Here is an 18,061-nt window from a genome sequence, read left to right as displayed (position 1 = left end):
CTTATAATCATTTGCTAATATTTTGAGATTTCGAAAAATTGATATTAAAATTTAAGATTATGGAAGATAAATACACTGATCCACTCTTGATCTAAAAATGAGTTTCTCAGTAAGAAAAATTGTTAGAATGTGATCTGGTGGAGGTTCTAAATGAATAGCATTTGTTAATAATATGATTTCATTTAGAATGTGTGTCTAATTTTATTTATTCAGATTCAAATGTATTATGAAAACTAAAAAGGCTCTTCCTCTTCAACATTATTTTGCAAAATTTCACTGATAATGTTATATATGATTGCGATGTTGTGGTACGACGTCAAACAAAATTACCTAATAATTAAATCACTCATCATCTGATAAACAAAAATTAATCACTCGTCGAAAATAATACGCCATCAAATCTTAATGTTTAACCTGTCATCGAATCATAATTTTAAAATTTTCTGTTAAAGAATAACTGGTACAACAAAAAATCAAAAGACTCCGTAAACACGAACTGGACAGAACAAAAAGTGCCCTTTGCGAGTGGCAAAGAGAATGTAGAAATGTTGTTAGAAAGTGAGATTTTGTTGGCTTAAAACAAAATTATCTTTCTAGCCGGCATTGCACGATGAGTATGATCCCCCAATTTCCTTTTTAGTTTTTGCTGGTAAAAATAATTTAAAAATTAACAGGAACTGTCTCTATCCTATATCTCAGTGTGCCAACTATTTTTGTCTCATCAAACTACACAAAATTTTCGATTATTCTTTCATACCCATCAAGCGTAAGACACGTATTAGTATTGAATATTCAGCATTTGAGCCACGAGTCTTGCTTTTTAATTAAATTCTTTATCATATAAAATATAACCGTCATTATTGGTACAATATTATTTAATGTAGTGATAGATTAAATTTAAATAAAGTGAACATGCATTGTGATTTTGTGTTACCTTGCTAAGAAATCATGCCTCGAATAATTCATTATAAAAGTCTCATCAAAAGTCAATTAATTGGTTGTTACTAAAAAGAATATCTCACATAGTAAAACCTTGTGCTAAGCATTCGAGAGGAGTTTTATTGGTGCAATTCGAATGCAATGTTGGTTTCGAAACTGTTTATATGAATATTATAAAATATGGAATTCAAACTGAATTTAATTAGACTGATCGAAAATTAATTGGACGATTAGTTAATAAATTTTAGTTCGATTACTCCTCGTCCGAGATGATAGTTCATAAACTTGTCTACTCGAAAGGAAAAAAGGTATAAATATGTACAAAAATAATGATTACTCCCTCCGTCCCAATCAATTCTATACAGTTTCCTTTTTGGGATGTCCCATCATTTCTATACATTCCCAAAATAGCAACTTTTTATAATATAAAACACTACTACACCCACTACATTCTCCCACTATCTCCATTTTATAATAATAAAAACACTATTACACCTACTACCTTCCTCCACTATCTCAAATCTATTATTAAAAAATATATGGGTCCCACCATTTTACCTACTTTCCATTTAACTTTACTCATTTCTTACTCTTTTTCTTGGTCTCCGTGTCCAATCCCAATGTATATAACTCACTGGGACGGAGGGAGTAGAACAAAATTTCCCGTTAAAAATATTTTTGTGTAGTGTCATCACGTATGAAAATTGAATTAATTCAGGCTATGTGACTTTGATGTTGAAAGATTTGAGAGTGATTTAAGTTCAGCATGCCTATAGCCGTCTCTTGATAAACTATGAGTATTCATACTAGGTTAATTTATACTTTATAAATTAGAATACGAAATTTATTTAACTAATCTCTTGCTAATTAGCAGTATGATGGTACTTAATTTGCAAGTCAATACTGTTACATTTGTTTATAATGCTTTTTTATATAGAATATTGCAGAATGCAAAATGTCAATCATTATTATATTTTGGCTGGCAAAAAAGTCAGACTTCACTGTTTCTAGAAATGAAATAGGTATAATTTGGGAAAAGCTATAAACATAAATAAATAACATTTTCTTATTATAAAGAGAAAAATTATCAGTGGGAATGATAAAAATTATCAGTCACACTAAAATTTAGTACGAATTTTTTTTCCTCCCGAGTTCAGACCAAGGAGAACGTTAATATTTCTAGTACAACAGTAGCTAGAGCTGGATACATTGTTTACATCAATTCGATGAATGAAGCATTAATTTGTAAAAGACTTGCGTATGCGGTCTAAATTATGGTGTGAGCTTTTAAGATAACTGTTGCATAGCAATATTATTAGGAAAGGCTGTTGTTTAGTAGAATTGCAATATCAAGTTGAGCTTACCAGCACAAACAGTGGCTTCTCACCTAAACGATCCCGACCCTGTACAATAAGACCAGGAGATGAACAAAAAACAGGGATGGGTTAGCACTTCTACAGAACATAATTCAAGGCTTCACTCACTTGCAATTCTATAAAATGCATGAAACAAGGGACAAGATAGCATAAAACTACTGAAGTTTCTTAAGGAGGACAACCTAAAGCTTAACATAAGTTTAGTGATTCACTTCATATGTGCTTGTCGCGATTAAGCTCTGATAAGGAAAATTAGGCTAAATATTCCCCATTTTTCCATCTCCTAGCATACTTACTAGTATCTGAAATAGATGAAGCTAAGCTCTTATTCCCAGTCCAGGTCCAGAATGCAGACCTTTTGACTTGGTAAATCTAACTATATTTCAGCCTGCTTCTAAATGTATAAAGCCTCTTACTAGAACAAGTGTTAATCAAATTCTAACATTAAACCTAATAAAACATTGGACCACCAGATTCGGCCTCCTATATGTTTCAAACTAATGGCACCAACGACTAATGACTGAATATCTTTTTCTGCTATGGCTACCAGTTAGAAGAAAGTAGCCCGCAAGAGTCGGTCCTTAATATCCTCGATTTGGCATTCATATGATTTGATTTAATTTAGAGCATTTAATAATGTGGCAGTCAAGACCTTAAATCTAGAAGTGCACATTTCCACCTTCCACAATATTGAATTCCAAATTCAAGCACTTTAAGAAAGTTAACTAAAACTTTCTGAATCATAAGAGGTTTCTTAATGTACTTTGGCAGCTTCGGTACATATATACAATATCGTAGAGTGGAGACATATAAATAGAGCTAACTTAGAAGTAAGAATATGTAGATATCAACTTCAATATGGATTTAGTTATATACCTTTAGCTCGACCAATTCAACAACACAAGCACACTCCACTACATGAGCCCCAACACGCTCTGCCACAAAGAATTTAGTTGTAAATTTGTATGTTAATCTACATATAAGCAAGACATTAAATTGATGGTCTCATGCTATTATCTGCTGCTACCATCCAACTCTTTAAAGAGATTAAAATGAATTGAAGTGTTTTAGGCTCTGAAAAATAGATTATTTGGTAGAAAAATGTATGATAATAAAAAATTTAGGAATCTTGGTTCAAGCACAATATTCCTATCACAGTTCGGTTCACACATTAGCATCTTTTATATAAATTAGTTGTAGTTGTTGAATTTAACTTAGTTTAGCTTCCAAAACTCAATTACGAGGCAAATTAACACATCACTGCACACACCGAGTAGTTTCATGGCAGCACATAAAGTTCCTCCAGTTGCGATGAGATCATCTACCACTAAAGCTTGATCCCCTGCTTGTACTGCTCCCAAGTGCATCTCCATTATGTCTGTTCCATATTCCAAGGAATACTCCTCCGAAATAACCTCACCTAGGGAATAGAGGAAAATTAAGAAAATATTGTTGGAGATGAAGGAGGAAAGTGAAAGCAAAACAGTAGGTAGTTGCAGAGCCAGGCCATAAAAGTATCACCAACTTGTTTTCAAGGAATATGAAGCGTGCTAAGTAAAATAGCCTTGATTCATGGACCGTAATTAATAACAATATCATCAATCTGATGGTGATGCAGTCAAACACATGAATGTGCTGTTTTATAGAAACCAGATTGAGGACCAGGTTATGAGTTCCTTCCGATAGAAACTGCAACATATAGGTGCAAAAGACTACAGGTACAGTGAAAACACAGTAAAAAAAACAGTACAAAAGCCCTCTAAAAGAACCAAATATGGTCTCCCCAGCTATGGTTAAGCTCATAGCAGTCTAAGTTAGTTCAGTGCCCGACTTCTTGATAGCAGGATAAGAGAGCCAGTCCAACACTATAAACTGTAACACAGTACACACAAGGTTCGATGTTATGAGCAATTCTAGGCACAGTAGCACATAGCAATTATGATTGATGCATAAGTGCAATATACAGATCAAAGTTTGTACAAGATATTTGTTGTATTTTCAAGGATTCAATTTCAAACTACACAATTCATATTCTGATTAATTCCATAGGGGTGAAATCAGATATAAACATTCATATTACTCTATACAACTCTTTCTGACTTTCAAGAATTTTAGTAACACTTGCAAGATTATAAAACATATAATGTTTGTTAACTGAAGACAAAATGATAACTTCTTTGCACCAGTTACATCTTCATACATCGAATTTAGTCATTTAGATTTCTTAATGTTTTAGATCTTTGCACAATGAAAAGCATTAATAATTACAAGATGTGAATCTGACACACTTTGACATATACCTGGCAATCGATTGGGTTTTCTAAGGGGAACAAATTTCGCCCCTATAGCCAATGCAATTGGAGGACCGAATATAAAACCTCTTGCTTCAACACCTGCCCACAATATCAGGAAAAAAATGGTTGTTAGTGCTAATATCACAAGATATTGCTTACTATGAAAAGCCAAATTCAGATGGTAAATTTTATTACCTGCGACCATATTTTATAATCTCAACTTATCAATTCACTTATTAATTGATTAATTGATTAGATCACCCCGTGCTGACGACCACAACAACGCTACGATCCACAATACAGATTTTCCGATCATATTAATTCAAAAACAGTACAATCACGGATAAATTTACCTGCAACAACAGAAATATTCATGTCTTTGTATCTCTCCACGAACAAATCGATAGTGTCTTTAAAAGCCGCGTGATCAAGCAACAATGTCGTAATATCATGAAACATAATCCCTTCCAAAACCACACAACTCCAATTAAATCGATTCTCACGAATTAACAAAATCAATCGATTTTCACGAATTTACAAAATCAAGTATAATTAAAAACGCGGTAGAGTATTACCTGGTTTAGGGAAGTCAGGAATGATGCGAATCGTTGAAGAGATTTTGGCGATGCGATCAGCGACGTCGTTTTGAGCACGAGCAAGAGCTGCAGTGTTTGAATTCGCGGGATTGTCGGTCAGGTGACGGACGGAGTGAAGTGAGTCGGAGACCGAGTTAGGGGAGTGAAGGATGATAAATTTGATGTGACGAGAATGCCCCTGCCGAGATTACTAAACAGACGACGGCCGATGAGTGCGGCCATGTTCAACGGCCGGGCGGAGGGGAATCTATTCGTATTGATATGCGCGCCACAAAAGTTCAAAACAAAAAGTTGACAAATGAAGAAATAATTATAAATAGGGAAAATAGATTTTTTTGCCACTCAAGTTATAGTGTTTTTAGAAACTTACCACCCAACTAATTTTTTTATTCTTTTAGTCACTAATGTTAGGTTTGGTTTTATTTTTAGCCACCAACTTAGGTTTGGATTTGATTACCAGCATTATTATAATTTTTTGTCACTAAACTTATTGCGTTTTTAGAAACTAACCACTGAACTATAATTTTTTTTATTTTATTCACTAGTGTTAGATTTAGCTCTTTTTTTTTTGTCATTGAAGTTAGATTCAGATTTGATTATTAGCATTACATTTTATGTGTATCGTTATTAAAATATAGTGGTAGTCGGTAATATTTTGATGATTTGATATATGTTTGTATTTTTATATGTAGTACTTTTATGTCTTCAAGGTCGCTTACCTTGGATGAAAAGAATTTTACACGCATTATAAGGCCTTTAAAAGATGTAGTTTCATATATAACTTTATTTTTTTCTTCCGAATGAAAATTCAGCGTTTAAATTTTTACACACAAAAATAAGTTATGAAACTATGTTTTATAAGAATCTTAAATACATGCTAAGCACTAGAGAAAATTTGTAAACTAATGAGAGGGACGGAGGGAGTAATAATAATATAAAATGATGCATTATATATAGAGGACAATCATCGAAAATTAAGTTTTCCTCTCTATTTATTTATCTCGAAAATTATAATAAGATAAAGTTATTAAAATTTTTGAAGATAAATTTAAGAGAGATCTTAGACTGAGCTAGTCCATTGAAAGTTTAATAATGAAAGATGATGCGTCATATCACTCAATTACACTTTATCTTATCATAGAGGGTGAATTGTTTGAAATCATTGATTTCATATTCATGATTTATTGAATTTTTAGAATCTAATTACTATTTTTCCTGATTTTAATTTTTCATCGGCTCATTTTATATTATTATTGCTATATATAAGGATATAAACATACGACACATCACCAAAGATTAGATACTATCCCTATGTATAAATGACGCTACAAAAAATTATCATAATGCTAGTAATCAAATCCAAACCTAAGTTGGTGGCTAAAAACAAAACCAAACCTAACATTAATGACTAAAAGAATAAAAAAAATAGTTGAGTGGTATATTTCTAAAAACACTATAAGTTGAGTGGCAAAAAAATCTATTTTCCCTTATAAATATTCACCAATCAATTAAAAAATGGATATCTTGTGAATTCGGGAAAAAAAGTATAATAAGTTGAAAATATTAAAAAACAATTAAAAAAAGAAAAAAAGTCGGTCTGTTACTTTATTGAAGTTATTTTTTTCACAATTACTTGAATAGAAATGGAATCGTTAAATCACTAAAATTTATAATTCAGCTATCTATATTAATATTGATAAGAAAATCATTTTGCGCACTTTTTGTTTCTCATATTTAATTTTAAAATTAAAATTATGTGTGATCAAAATCGATTCGGATACAATCCATACCGATTTCATATCATTTCCACTTAAGAAATTTTGTATGAGAGCTTTGGGCCATTAAGGAGCCTACGTGGCACGTGCTGTTTTTGCCACCAAAGCACCGCCACATTCTTGTCCCTTGATCGTTTATGTTTTATTGGATTGTTAAAATCTGAATGAATTTTTATGTAGAAACTAGCAAAATTACTTTTAATTTGATGACATCTAGCTCCAACTTATATTCACATGAATAGAATAAAATGGAACAGAAGCAATAAAAAAATTCGCACAAAATAATAAAAAATTCATTTTTCTCACAAAATAATACAAATTTCATTCCTCCAGTGTTCCGACCAAATGGAACATTGTTCTGAATTCACTACTATTCAACAGTGGTGAAATCTTAATTCATCAGAGCTTGATACGTTGTTTAAATCAATTCCAAGAATGAAACCTCAATTCATAAAAAATAAATTACCGTTAGTGCTTTTGAGATGGCTGTTACATAATAAAATGACTATAAAGGGCTGTTTTTGGTACACGCCATATCAAGTTGAGCTAACCAGCACAAACAGTGGCTTCTCACCTAGACGATCCCGACCCTATACAATAAGGGCAGCGAAAGAACAGAAAACAAGGATGTATTAGCACTCTTACAAAAACATCCACTTCAAGGCTTCAACTCACTTGCAATATATATATATTTATATGAAATGCATGAAACTAGAAGCTTTATATGGAGAGATTTGCATATATGAAAAAGATAACATATGAGTTTATTAAGGAGGAAAATAGAACTGGAAATAAGTTTAAAATTTATTTAATGTGGCTGATTAACACATATAAAATTAATAACAGTCCCTTGATTGATGAAATGTTGTCATAAATACAACATAAAAGAATATTTATAAATATCGACAAAATGAAATTGACATGGAAATAGTTTCATACCTTCAGCTCAGCCAACTCTATAACACAAGCACATTCGACCACATGAGCCTCAACACGCTCTGCCACACAAACAATTATAAATTTAAGTTGCAGACTTGGATGAATATAAACAAGATAATATATTGGAAAAGGTTTTCATGGGAACATCTATTGTGCAAAGACTACTTTCATAACCACAATGTTGATTATCTCCTGGAATTACTATTATTATTATTTTATATATATTATAATTTTTTTGTGCTTTTTTTTTTTGGGGGTGCCCAGACTTGTCTCTAATAAGGCTCAAACCCTTGACCTCTTTTTTCTAAAAGTTAGGGATATTCACTAGGCTAAGCCTTGCTAATTTCCAGCGATTCGTGGGCACAAAAATTTCATATACTCAAGCACACACTTGTCTCCACTGAGACTCAAACCCTCGATCACTTGTTACCAAGGGTAAGGGATATCACTAGGGCCAAGCCTTGCTGATTACCAGCAATTCGGGGGTACATAAAATTCATATACTCATGCGCACACTTGTTTCCACTGTGACTCAACCCTCGATGTCTTGTTATGTTACCAAGGGAGAGATATCCACTGGTCTTAATCCTTGCTAATTACCAGGAACTCTTTCAAGACACTAAAATGGGTTAAGAGATCAGAAAACCAATATGCCTCATCTGAAAAATAAATCATGCTGCTACAAGATTAAAATATAATAAGTGTAAGTTATAACAGCTCCCGCACAATATTATACATCTAGTCAGCAAAATGCTCTACCAATCAAGATATGGTTGCCGGTGAGTCGCTAATAATTCAATTTTCAATTTATTGTTGGGGACTATGACAGCGCACTTATTGGTATTGAATCTCGGACTTTTTTAGCTAGATGTTAAACTCGTCGACTTAATACACTCCTGGAGAAGAAATAATTTATGATAGCGACCTTTCCCCTTATAAATGAATAAAGCCATAAGATTGTTTTGAACTATTCACTTTCCAAAACAAAATGCAAGAAAAATAAAAATATCAGCACAGCACAATACCAAGTAGTTTCATTGCAGCGCATAAGGTCCCCCCGGTTGCAATGAGATCATCTACCACTAAGGCTCGATCCCCTGGTTGAACCGCTCCTACGTGCATCTCCATTTTGTCAGTTCCATATTCCAAGGAATACTCCTCCGAAATAACCTCCCCTGAAGGAATGACGAAAAAACAAAATACTCAGGAACATAGCCCACAATTTTATCCTTAGCAAAATCAACAAAGAGAAAACTTTGTTGCATATTAATTAAAAGATGTATCTAATGCTGAGTCACTTTTATAAAAGAATAGCTAACTTGTTACGGAGGAAGACGTAAGAAACAGTAACCAGGAGTCCTACTTGGATTAAGAACTGCTTGGCGGGTGTGCCACTTATCATTCATATTACATAGATATAAAGCATGCTAAATGAATTAATCTTAGTTCATACATATTCAATAACAATATCATACTCCTACAGGTGATACAGCTAAAACCCAAGAAAGTGGTTTCCATAGACTACAGATAGTTAAAAGTACACCTTGCAATAGATACATCCACATACATTCTTAATGCACAAAAGTAAAACACACATACGAGCAGGACACCAAAAGAAAACAATACACAGGACACCAAAAAATAGTTAGCTATAGTCTCTCACAGCAAGGTTACTTCAATATGTTTGGTCTGGACACTGGAGTCATAAATCACAAAGGTCGGTTGTAATAGACTACTAGTCTCAGTTCTTGCATGCCTTACTTCTTGATAGCAGGGGATAAAGCTATTTTAACACTAAAAAAAGTGCACATGAAAAATTGATATGTTTTAAAGTTATCTAGCACAGTAATACCTACCAATCATGATTGCTATGTATATGCATTATGCCGATAGAAATTAGTGTGGAATGTTGCTTACATTCCCAAGCATTATATTGAAAACTGAACAATACTATAGGACACCCATTAGGATTGACTACAAAGAGGTGAAAATCATCATAAGAATTCATATGAGCCAGTTATTCTTCTAGAAATTTCAACAATTATAACAAGACTTAAAAAGTTATAATTTGTTTTTAAATATTAAACTAATACAAAAAATGACAAATTCTTTGCGCGAGTTACATCTATGTACATCTTATATAGCTTTCTTAATCTTTTGGATGTTTGCAAACTGAATACCATTAATAAAAACAAAGGTGTAGATTTGAGACAGTAGACGTATACCTGGCAATTTCTTGGGTTTTCTAATGGGAACAAATTTTGCCCCAATAGCCAATGCAATTGGAGGACCAAATATGAAACCTCTAGCCTCAACACCTGCCCACAATATCAATATCCGAACAACTAATTGTTAGTGCCAGAATCAGATGGAAACTTTTAATTAACTGTGCATATATTCTACACACGGCACTGTCTACAGATTTTGAGGTCACTATTTTTCACTAGCCAATGCCAAAAAAAGTTGATAACTTCAGAAGTGCCCTAATGGACTAAGAAAGGCAACTAACAGAAAAGCTATTTGCATTTGATATAACATGTTTTTACCCATATTAGTAGAGAAAAGTGACATGTAACTGTGAAACTGTGCAACCTAATTAATAGGGGCAAAAAACCCAAATATGAATATCTCAACCTATGATACATGAATAAGCCAATGTAAGTAGCACTGAAAAAATCAGATAAGTGGTTCATGAAACCTTGACTTTCAAAGAGTTGTATACTAAACATATGCAAACAATTGGTCTCTCGAATATTTGATTTCTTTTTTATTCCGGTATAAACATCACATAACATTTAAACGGCATGATCACAGCAAAATTCCAGGTTCACTACAAATGCCTCAGGGTAGTAGACTCAAATATATTCCATGTTCCAACACTAGGTTTCATCCGTAACTTGATCATGAATGCTGGATACCAATTTGATATGGATATGATAGTCTGCATACGTTCTTAATATCTTATATAGTGATTCAAGATTCCTTGAGAATGGACTGCAAAGAGGCGACTAGACTGGACTTCAAAATTTTGGCATCAAAAAACTGCTGGAATTTTACAATGTGGCTGATTTCTGAATAACGGTGACCAAAAATTGACATGCTGGGTAGAATCGATATGTGACAGTCACATGTGAATTTAGAAACCAGCCAATAAAAAAATGCTAGACTAGGTAAAACCTAGCTACCATTTTACAACTCACTCTTCCTTATCTTCATTCATTTTAAAATCTATCAAAATTTGAGATATTAATTGACATGATGCCGAGCTTCCATCATGCATTTCCTCATTTATCAATTCAAACACGATATCTCTTATGATCCTCCTAATTACTACAGTCATAACCGAATGTACCTCTAACCTGAATGACTATACTAACTCACATATCAAAACCATTACACATTTCAGCTTATCAACTTACTTGTTCATTAATTAGATCCCCTACATTATCCGCCACATCTTATAATTTATAATACACGAGTGAATAACACTATCGCTCTACAGTCTACCTTCACAGAAAAATTCCGCAATCTCCCTCTTTCTCTCTCTCTAAAAAAATGTGAAATTAAAGGGCAGTTACAAAAAAATGCTAGACTAGGTCAAATCTCTCCCTCTCCCTCTCTCTCTCTCTCTCTCTCTCTCTCTCTCTCTCTCTCTCTCTCCCTCCCTCCCCCCTCTCTCCACCCAGTCCACATTCACAGAAAAATTCCAAAATATATAATAAAAAAGGCAGTAAACAAATTCTCTCTCTCACACACACAGAGATGTCAGTATAAATTTACCTGCAACAACGGAGATATTCATGTGCTTGTATCTCTCAACAAACAAGTCAATAGTATCCTTAAACGCCACCGGATCAAGCAACAAAGTCGTTATATCCTGGAACATAATCCCTTCAAAACGACATCAATTCAATCAACAAACATACTCACACAACTAAACACACATATCTCTACATATGCACACAACTAATCGTGCTACCTGGTTTAGGAAAGTCGGGAATCACGCGAATAGTCGCCGAGATTTTCGCGATGCGCTCGAGGTCGTCTTTTGGAACCGGGGATATAGCGGCGGCGGCGGCGGCCATGTTAGAAGAGGCTAGATTTCCGGCGAGACGGCGGGAGGGAGAGAAGGGGAAAGAGAAATTTGGTCTGACGAAAATACCCCTGGAGAGATTACTAAAATGAGGGAGAGTGGTAATGACTGTGGTGGTCATTTGTGCAAGTGCGTTGGTGAAATGAGTTTTGTCGGTTTCGATTAAAGTGAATTATTGGGTAGACGCCACTAACCCAATTGGAGCACTGGTAAGTTGACCACGAGTACTACTAAAATCACTGGGCTCTTATTTATACAATCGCGTTTTACTTATTTTTGGCGTGTTTTTTTTAACAAAATATATTACATCTTGCTTAAAAGTTTAATTCAATCGGGACAAAATTTTCAAGCTGATAATATATTCTAGTTATAAAACAAATAACTAAATATTTTATTTTCAAACCATGTCATTTGTAGAATAATATTGTTGTTTTGACTAAAAAAAATTACAACAACTTCGAGTAACATTCGACAAGCACTATATCTGAAACTAGTAATATCATAAATGATCTTTACATAATTAACTTCAGTTGTATTTATTTCAATTTTAGCAAAATAAGATGATTATTCACACAATAATCATCTTATTTTGTGTGCCATCCACACAAAATAAGATGATTATTGAATGAAAAATAAGAACGAGGGTTGAAAGTAAAGGTATGTTTGTGAGTAATGTTAAAAATTGTTGTGCTGGTTAGAATGTATTGTTGTGAAAGTCGTAAAGTTACGATATTTTTTATACATATTTGCATATTTTGACAGTGAAATACATGACAGTTTCTCATAAAATCTAAGATTAGTTTTTATAAAAAATATTAGAGAACCTGCTTTTCTTAAAAGCAGTTTTTGTTTTAAAAAATTGTTTTTAATTTTACCAAATTTTTTCCATCTGTGTTTAGCAAAAAAATTACTGTTAGTATGTGGAATAATAAGGCTGAACCGTACTGAAAAAAAAGATATCTAAGTGTTCTGGGGGCGGCTAGGTCATGGCCTCATGGGTCGACTCTCATTGACAAAAGAGGCTGTCGGGAAGCGATAAAATCCTTAAAAAAAAATTATATATATCAAATGAAATAACATGCATCAAGCTTTAATATATTTTAATATAAATAGTTACGTATTCGGAAAGATGTGCTATACATGAATTTAAAGTTCCTAAATCATATATCAAATATTTTGAAATGACTATATTTGGATAATAAAACTGGATCAGATACTAATACACGGGAAAAAATGAGAAAAAAATTAACCTAAGAAAACACAATTAATCAAATTAATATACGCATAACAAGAGAATAAATAATTGTATATACGCCACTAGCCGAAGAGGCGACAGGGCACTATAAATTGACCACGACAACGGGTTGGATCGGTTCGAATATTTGAGATATTCAAATCCAAATCCAAATTATTTTTAAAATTCAAATTCAAATCCAAATCCAAATCCAATCGGGTTTCACATATCAAATCCAAATCCATGAGTTTCGGATCGGGTTTGAGTTTGTTCGAAATTCTAAAAATAAAATCTAAATCCAAATTCAAATCCAAAATATCAGGTTCGATAAGATCTATTCGAATCGAAACGGTCGGATATCCATTCGGATCGGTTTTTTCTGCCATCCCTGCTTATCACTGATCTTTGATTTATGAATCTCGTTTACCTAATCCTGAGGTGTCAATAAAAAATTTATAATGCATAGTGGCAACAAGGGATATTTGCTTTTATAGGTCACTTGTTCAGCTTCTTTTGGGGAACTTTTATAACATGTACCTTCTGTTAACACCTGACGTGCACGTTAATCTAAATAAATTGGACTAGCATAGATATAAATGTGACTATGTGAGAGGGGGAATTAAATCAGATTAGATTTTCTAATTGTAGTATTGTTGGATAACAGAAAATATTAAGACCCTGTTTGGAAATCAGCGGTTAGCTGTTAGCGGATTGAATCATGTTTGGTAAATAACTGATTGATTAGTTTTTTCTGACACAACCAAAATTTTTAATTCAAAAAATATCCTTAAAATAGTTTTTTTCAAAATTAGCTTATTGGACCCAAACCTCTATTTCAATCCACTAACTACCAAACACTAAAATCAACGGATTCCAGTTGTCAAACCTCTAAACCACCTCAAACCTCTAACTTCCAAACATGGCCTAAATCTTCCGTTCTTAAATTTATCAACATTTTTATAAAACAATGCGTCAAAAAAGAAATTTCAGTCACTGAAATTTTCAAACTTTATTTTCAGTTAAAATGACAAAACCGCCGCTTCATTTTTTCTCTCTTCAAACAAAGAAGAACTTTCGCAACTTTTTACGACATTTGTCATCCTTCCAGAAACACCTCCTCCCAATTTTTCGACCAAAATCCTACATATGGAAGTGGGATATTCGTTCCCGTTCCCAATTCTCCGAACCTTCCGTCATAAGAATAGTATGAGAATTGAGAACGTGTAATAGTAAACACCAATCCAGCATTAAACAAAGCAAGAAAAACAAGTCGTCACACCAACCGCGTAACACCTTTGACTTAGACCCAGTCACATTTCTCCACCACACCCCAACCTGGCCCAATCAGCCCACTCTACTCAGCCGACTCCTACTTGCTGCTTCACTCCGCTGACCTCTTACTCAATTCTAGCCAACCCAACTACAACTAACTCATTTATATCACATGTTCTTTTTCCACCTCCTTTCCAATTCCAACTAGTACACCTATCCTCAGACCGCCAAATTCGGAATTCTGAAAAGATTCTCGAATTTATTCCTATACATAATATAATTTAATTTAATCATTTATAATTCAGTATCCTAGATCTTCAATTCATTGAAATTTTTTGATTAAACTTTAGAAACTATTTTACTGATTTATAAATTATATTTCGATTCGATAAAAAATTCCCGACAAATCTTAAATCGATAGCTCGACTGCTTAATTTCGATCTTGTAATTCAATTTTTTTAAATAAACTCGAGAAATATCTCGAGAAACCGCGGTCAGCTACATCCCCACACTCAACTAATTTGACCACTCCTAACTAAACAGACCCACACGCACCTTCCGCTCCCACCACTTGTATAGTTATATATACACATTACTAACACACCATCTCATAATAATATTCACATTCTTCTCAAACTCGCATCCACTCATCTTCACAATTCTCTTCTATACTTTCATACAATGGCAGTTGAAGCAATAAGCATCCCTAGTTCAGCTAACCTGGATCAAAGCAATTACGTCTGCAATCTCGAATCGTGGACTAAAGGCAAGCGCTCCAAAAGATCTCGCAAATCAGAATCACAAGATGATCATGATCATGATCATGATCAGTATCAGAATGTGAATACTGACGAGTACTTAGCTCTGTGTCTCGTTATGCTCGCTCACGACGGCGATAAAAGCATCTTTCCCGCCAAATCAGTCACTCATCCACCTCAATCAAATACTGACGTAGTTTACACGTGTACTGTGTGTGACAAGGCGTTCGCGTCGTACCAAGCGCTCGGCGGCCACAAAGCGAGTCACCGGAAAGGCACGACTTCCGACACGAACTCCGCCGCCACCACCTCCTCCGCCACCGCGACAACCACTAGTGGAAGGACACACGAGTGCTCGATTTGCCACAAGTGTTTTCCGAGCGGACAGGCTTTGGGCGGGCACAAGCGCCGCCACTACGACGGAGGAAACAACGGGACGAGTAGCAGTGGCGTGACGACGTCGGAAGGTGTGGGGTCCACTAACAGTCACCACCGTGGATTTGATCTGAACGTGCCGGCGGTGCCGGATATGTGGAGTGTGTTCAGAGAGGAGGAAGTTGAAAGTCCTCATCCTACGAAAAAGTCAAGGTTCTCTTTTACGCTGAAGTTGCAGTAGATAGATAGGTGGTCAATGTTTGACTTTTTGTTTTAGTTTGGCAGGTCTGTCGACTAGCATCGTGTATCATATATATTCATATGATGTAGTTGTAGTCCCATTTGATCATCTATTCAATTTATTTATTCAGACAACTTTGTTTTTATTTTTTTTTATTTTTTTGGGGTTTAAATTTTATGTGCAATTCGGCTTACCTTTACAAAAAGATTACGAACAAATAAAATCAAGAATAATTTTTAAACTTATTTGCCCTGACTTCTAAAAAGATGTTTAATATTAAATAGTCATTTAATATAAAATATTCAATAATTAGATATCAATTTTTTATGATGTGTCATTCGGTACATATTAACCACTAAAATTTATAAGTTTGACTATTTTTATTGGATCCTACTTGTTAATAATGATTAAATAATGACTCATACATGTACAACAACCACATTAATCAAGAAATTAGTCAAATATATAAAGTTTAATGTTCAAGAGGTTAAGATTTTGATTTTGTGCAGATTTTTGATAAAATGTTGTAGAGTTGATATAGTTTCGATGGGATTTAAGCATGATGTTTCAAAATCTCATGGATTTTGATGGGATTTTAAAAAATTTAAAATATACTAAAAAATTCCACAAAATCCATAGTTTTATGAAATCAAAAAAAGTTCATCAGCATTTGAATACTATAAGATTTTAATAAATTTTAAACAATTTCAATTTATCGGGGTTTTAAGCATAATTTAAAATTTTGATTGTATACCACCAGATTTTGGAGTATCATTTAAAATCTCAATTGAATATCCAAAAATTTTAATTAATTTTAAATAATCCTAATTGAATACATTCAAATTTCATGATTGCAAAAAATTCCATTAAACCTCTATCAGATTACCTATTTGATTAATGATATTTAAGACAAGCAAATCAAAGGGGTTTATCTAATTTAGCAAAAAAAAAAAAAAGGGTTTATCTATACTTAGCCAAAAAAAAGTTTATCTATATTTTTTGATAGACATATTTTTTTTGAAAGAAACATTCTAATTTTCCTCTCCAATCCGATATCACCGTACCGATATAACAATATTTTGTGATGACACAATTCTTAATGATAATACATACCGGGCTTTGTAAAATTTGACCGGATGAAGAGAGCATGTAATCTGAGTGCAAGTTAACGAGATCAATTAAAATTGATAAAACTGTCATGTTATCGAGACTATATTGTTTGATTTTATTTTTTTTTAAGAATCCAGGATAAAATATGAGAATCGAGCCATTGCTCTTAAGAAATGTGATTCATTGGGTTTCATCATTTAATGACACGTCGCAAGACATTCTTCTCTTGTCGCAAGACATTGTTTAGATCCTCCAACACAACACCAACAAGTTTTATTGTTACATAGAGTAGGTATACAAATATGGATCTTCGTCTCATACTTCTCCCCACCATCAAGTATAATCCCAGAGCTTTTGTTCATCAAGTCGCCTGATTATTCAATACAAAACAATAATAAACATATATGCAATTATATAATTAAAACAATATTTAAAAACTATAGTGTAAAAGTAGATTAGACTTACATTCGCCCACCAAAGGATTGGAGAAAAGAAGAATCACATTGAACATGAGCATGGCTAGAAACTTTGGGGAGGCCATGTTATAATATTATGTTGTCGGTTAATTATCGTTTACCGTGGATATATATATAGGGGTTCAGGACAAATCCAATTTTATTGAGAAAATCGAATGACTTACAATATTGATTGATCAATAAATACAAGATTTACCATATTTACTCAAAGAGAAAATCTTGAAAATCTACTGAATAGCACTTATTACAGCTGGGAAATAAAATTAGATCTTTTCTATTAATTGCATATTAACTCCTATTCAATCTAAATATTTCCGATTTTGGTAACTGTATAATTACTTCATTTGACCGTTACCAGATAACAACTAATAGACCACGTATTTTCTCAGCGCTTTCACTAATATATCTTGTAAAATATATTTTAATAGTCTTAAAATATATAAATGTTAATAAAATATCTGGAAACTACAATAATATAATCTACCCTATATATACACGTGGAACAATTCATAAATTATAATTTATATATTTTCTTAACTTCATATGCGCAATCCAAATATAAGAGCATCTCCAACGGCGTTGG

At 33.3% G+C, this 18,061-nt stretch overlaps 3 protein-coding genes across 3 annotated transcripts; 1 reads left to right on the top strand and 2 right to left on the bottom strand.

Annotated features, from left to right (window-relative positions):
• Positions 1–1,981: 1,981 nt before the first annotated feature.
• On the bottom strand, positions 1,982–5,503 carry LOC108226339 (adenine phosphoribosyltransferase 1-like). The gene is made up of 6 exons (XM_017401282.2): positions 5,185–5,503; positions 4,963–5,073; positions 4,616–4,708; positions 3,586–3,735; positions 3,192–3,250; positions 1,982–2,342 (listed from the first exon to the last, which is right to left on the bottom strand). Exons 2-6 carry the CDS (start codon positions 5,066–5,068, stop codon positions 2,289–2,291), a joined length of 462 nt encoding a protein of 153 aa, XP_017256771.2. The 5' UTR covers positions 5,069–5,073; positions 5,185–5,503; the 3' UTR covers positions 1,982–2,288.
• Positions 5,504–7,262: 1,759 nt separating this feature from the next.
• On the bottom strand, positions 7,263–12,234 carry LOC108224363 (adenine phosphoribosyltransferase 1-like). Its single transcript, XM_017398945.2, has 6 exons — positions 11,899–12,234; positions 11,700–11,810; positions 10,145–10,237; positions 8,945–9,094; positions 7,920–7,978; positions 7,263–7,570 (listed from the first exon to the last, which is right to left on the bottom strand). Exons 1-6 carry the CDS (start codon positions 12,131–12,133, stop codon positions 7,517–7,519), a joined length of 702 nt encoding a protein of 233 aa, XP_017254434.1. The 5' UTR covers positions 12,134–12,234; the 3' UTR covers positions 7,263–7,516.
• Positions 12,235–15,125: 2,891 nt separating this feature from the next.
• LOC108225078 (zinc finger protein ZAT10) lies at positions 15,126–16,026 on the top strand. The gene has a single exon (XM_017399891.2). The coding sequence runs from the start codon at positions 15,200–15,202 to the stop codon at positions 15,890–15,892; it is 693 nt and encodes a 230-aa protein (XP_017255380.1). The 5' UTR covers positions 15,126–15,199; the 3' UTR covers positions 15,893–16,026.
• The last annotated feature ends 2,035 nt before the right edge of the window (positions 16,027–18,061 follow it).

Source organism: Daucus carota, chromosome 6 (assembly GCF_001625215.2).
Source record: "Daucus carota subsp. sativus chromosome 6, DH1 v3.0, whole genome shotgun sequence".
In the NCBI taxonomy this organism is placed as follows: Eukaryota; Viridiplantae; Streptophyta; class Magnoliopsida; order Apiales; family Apiaceae; genus Daucus; species Daucus carota.
This window is presented reverse-complemented; position numbering and strand designations above follow the sequence as displayed.

Excerpts from the sequence above, each read along its gene's own strand:
- LOC108226339 (XM_017401282.2), bottom strand. The coding sequence starts at position 5,068 with ATGTTTCATGATATTACGACATTGTTGCTTGATCACGCGGCTTTTAAA. Across the intron at positions 4,709-4,962 it reads GAATATTTCTGTTGTTGCAG|GTGTTGAAGCAAGAGGTTTT; the intron begins GTAAATTTATCC and ends TATTGTGGGCAG. Across the intron at positions 2,343-3,191 it reads TTGAATTGGTCGAGCTAAAG|GGTCGGGATCGTTTAGGTGA; the intron begins GTATATAACTAA and ends CTTATTGTACAG.
- LOC108224363 (XM_017398945.2), bottom strand. The coding sequence starts at position 12,133 with ATGACCACCACAGTCATTACCACTCTCCCTCATTTTAGTAATCTCTCC. Across the intron at positions 11,811-11,898 it reads TCCCGACTTTCCTAAACCAG|GGATTATGTTCCAGGATATA; the intron begins GTAGCACGATTA and ends GTCGTTTTGAAG. Across the intron at positions 9,095-10,144 it reads AAAACCCAAGAAATTGCCAG|GGGAGGTTATTTCGGAGGAG; the intron begins GTATACGTCTAC and ends TCATTCCTTCAG.
- LOC108225078 (XM_017399891.2), top strand. The coding sequence starts at position 15,200 with ATGGCAGTTGAAGCAATAAGCATCCCTAGTTCAGCTAACCTGGATCAA.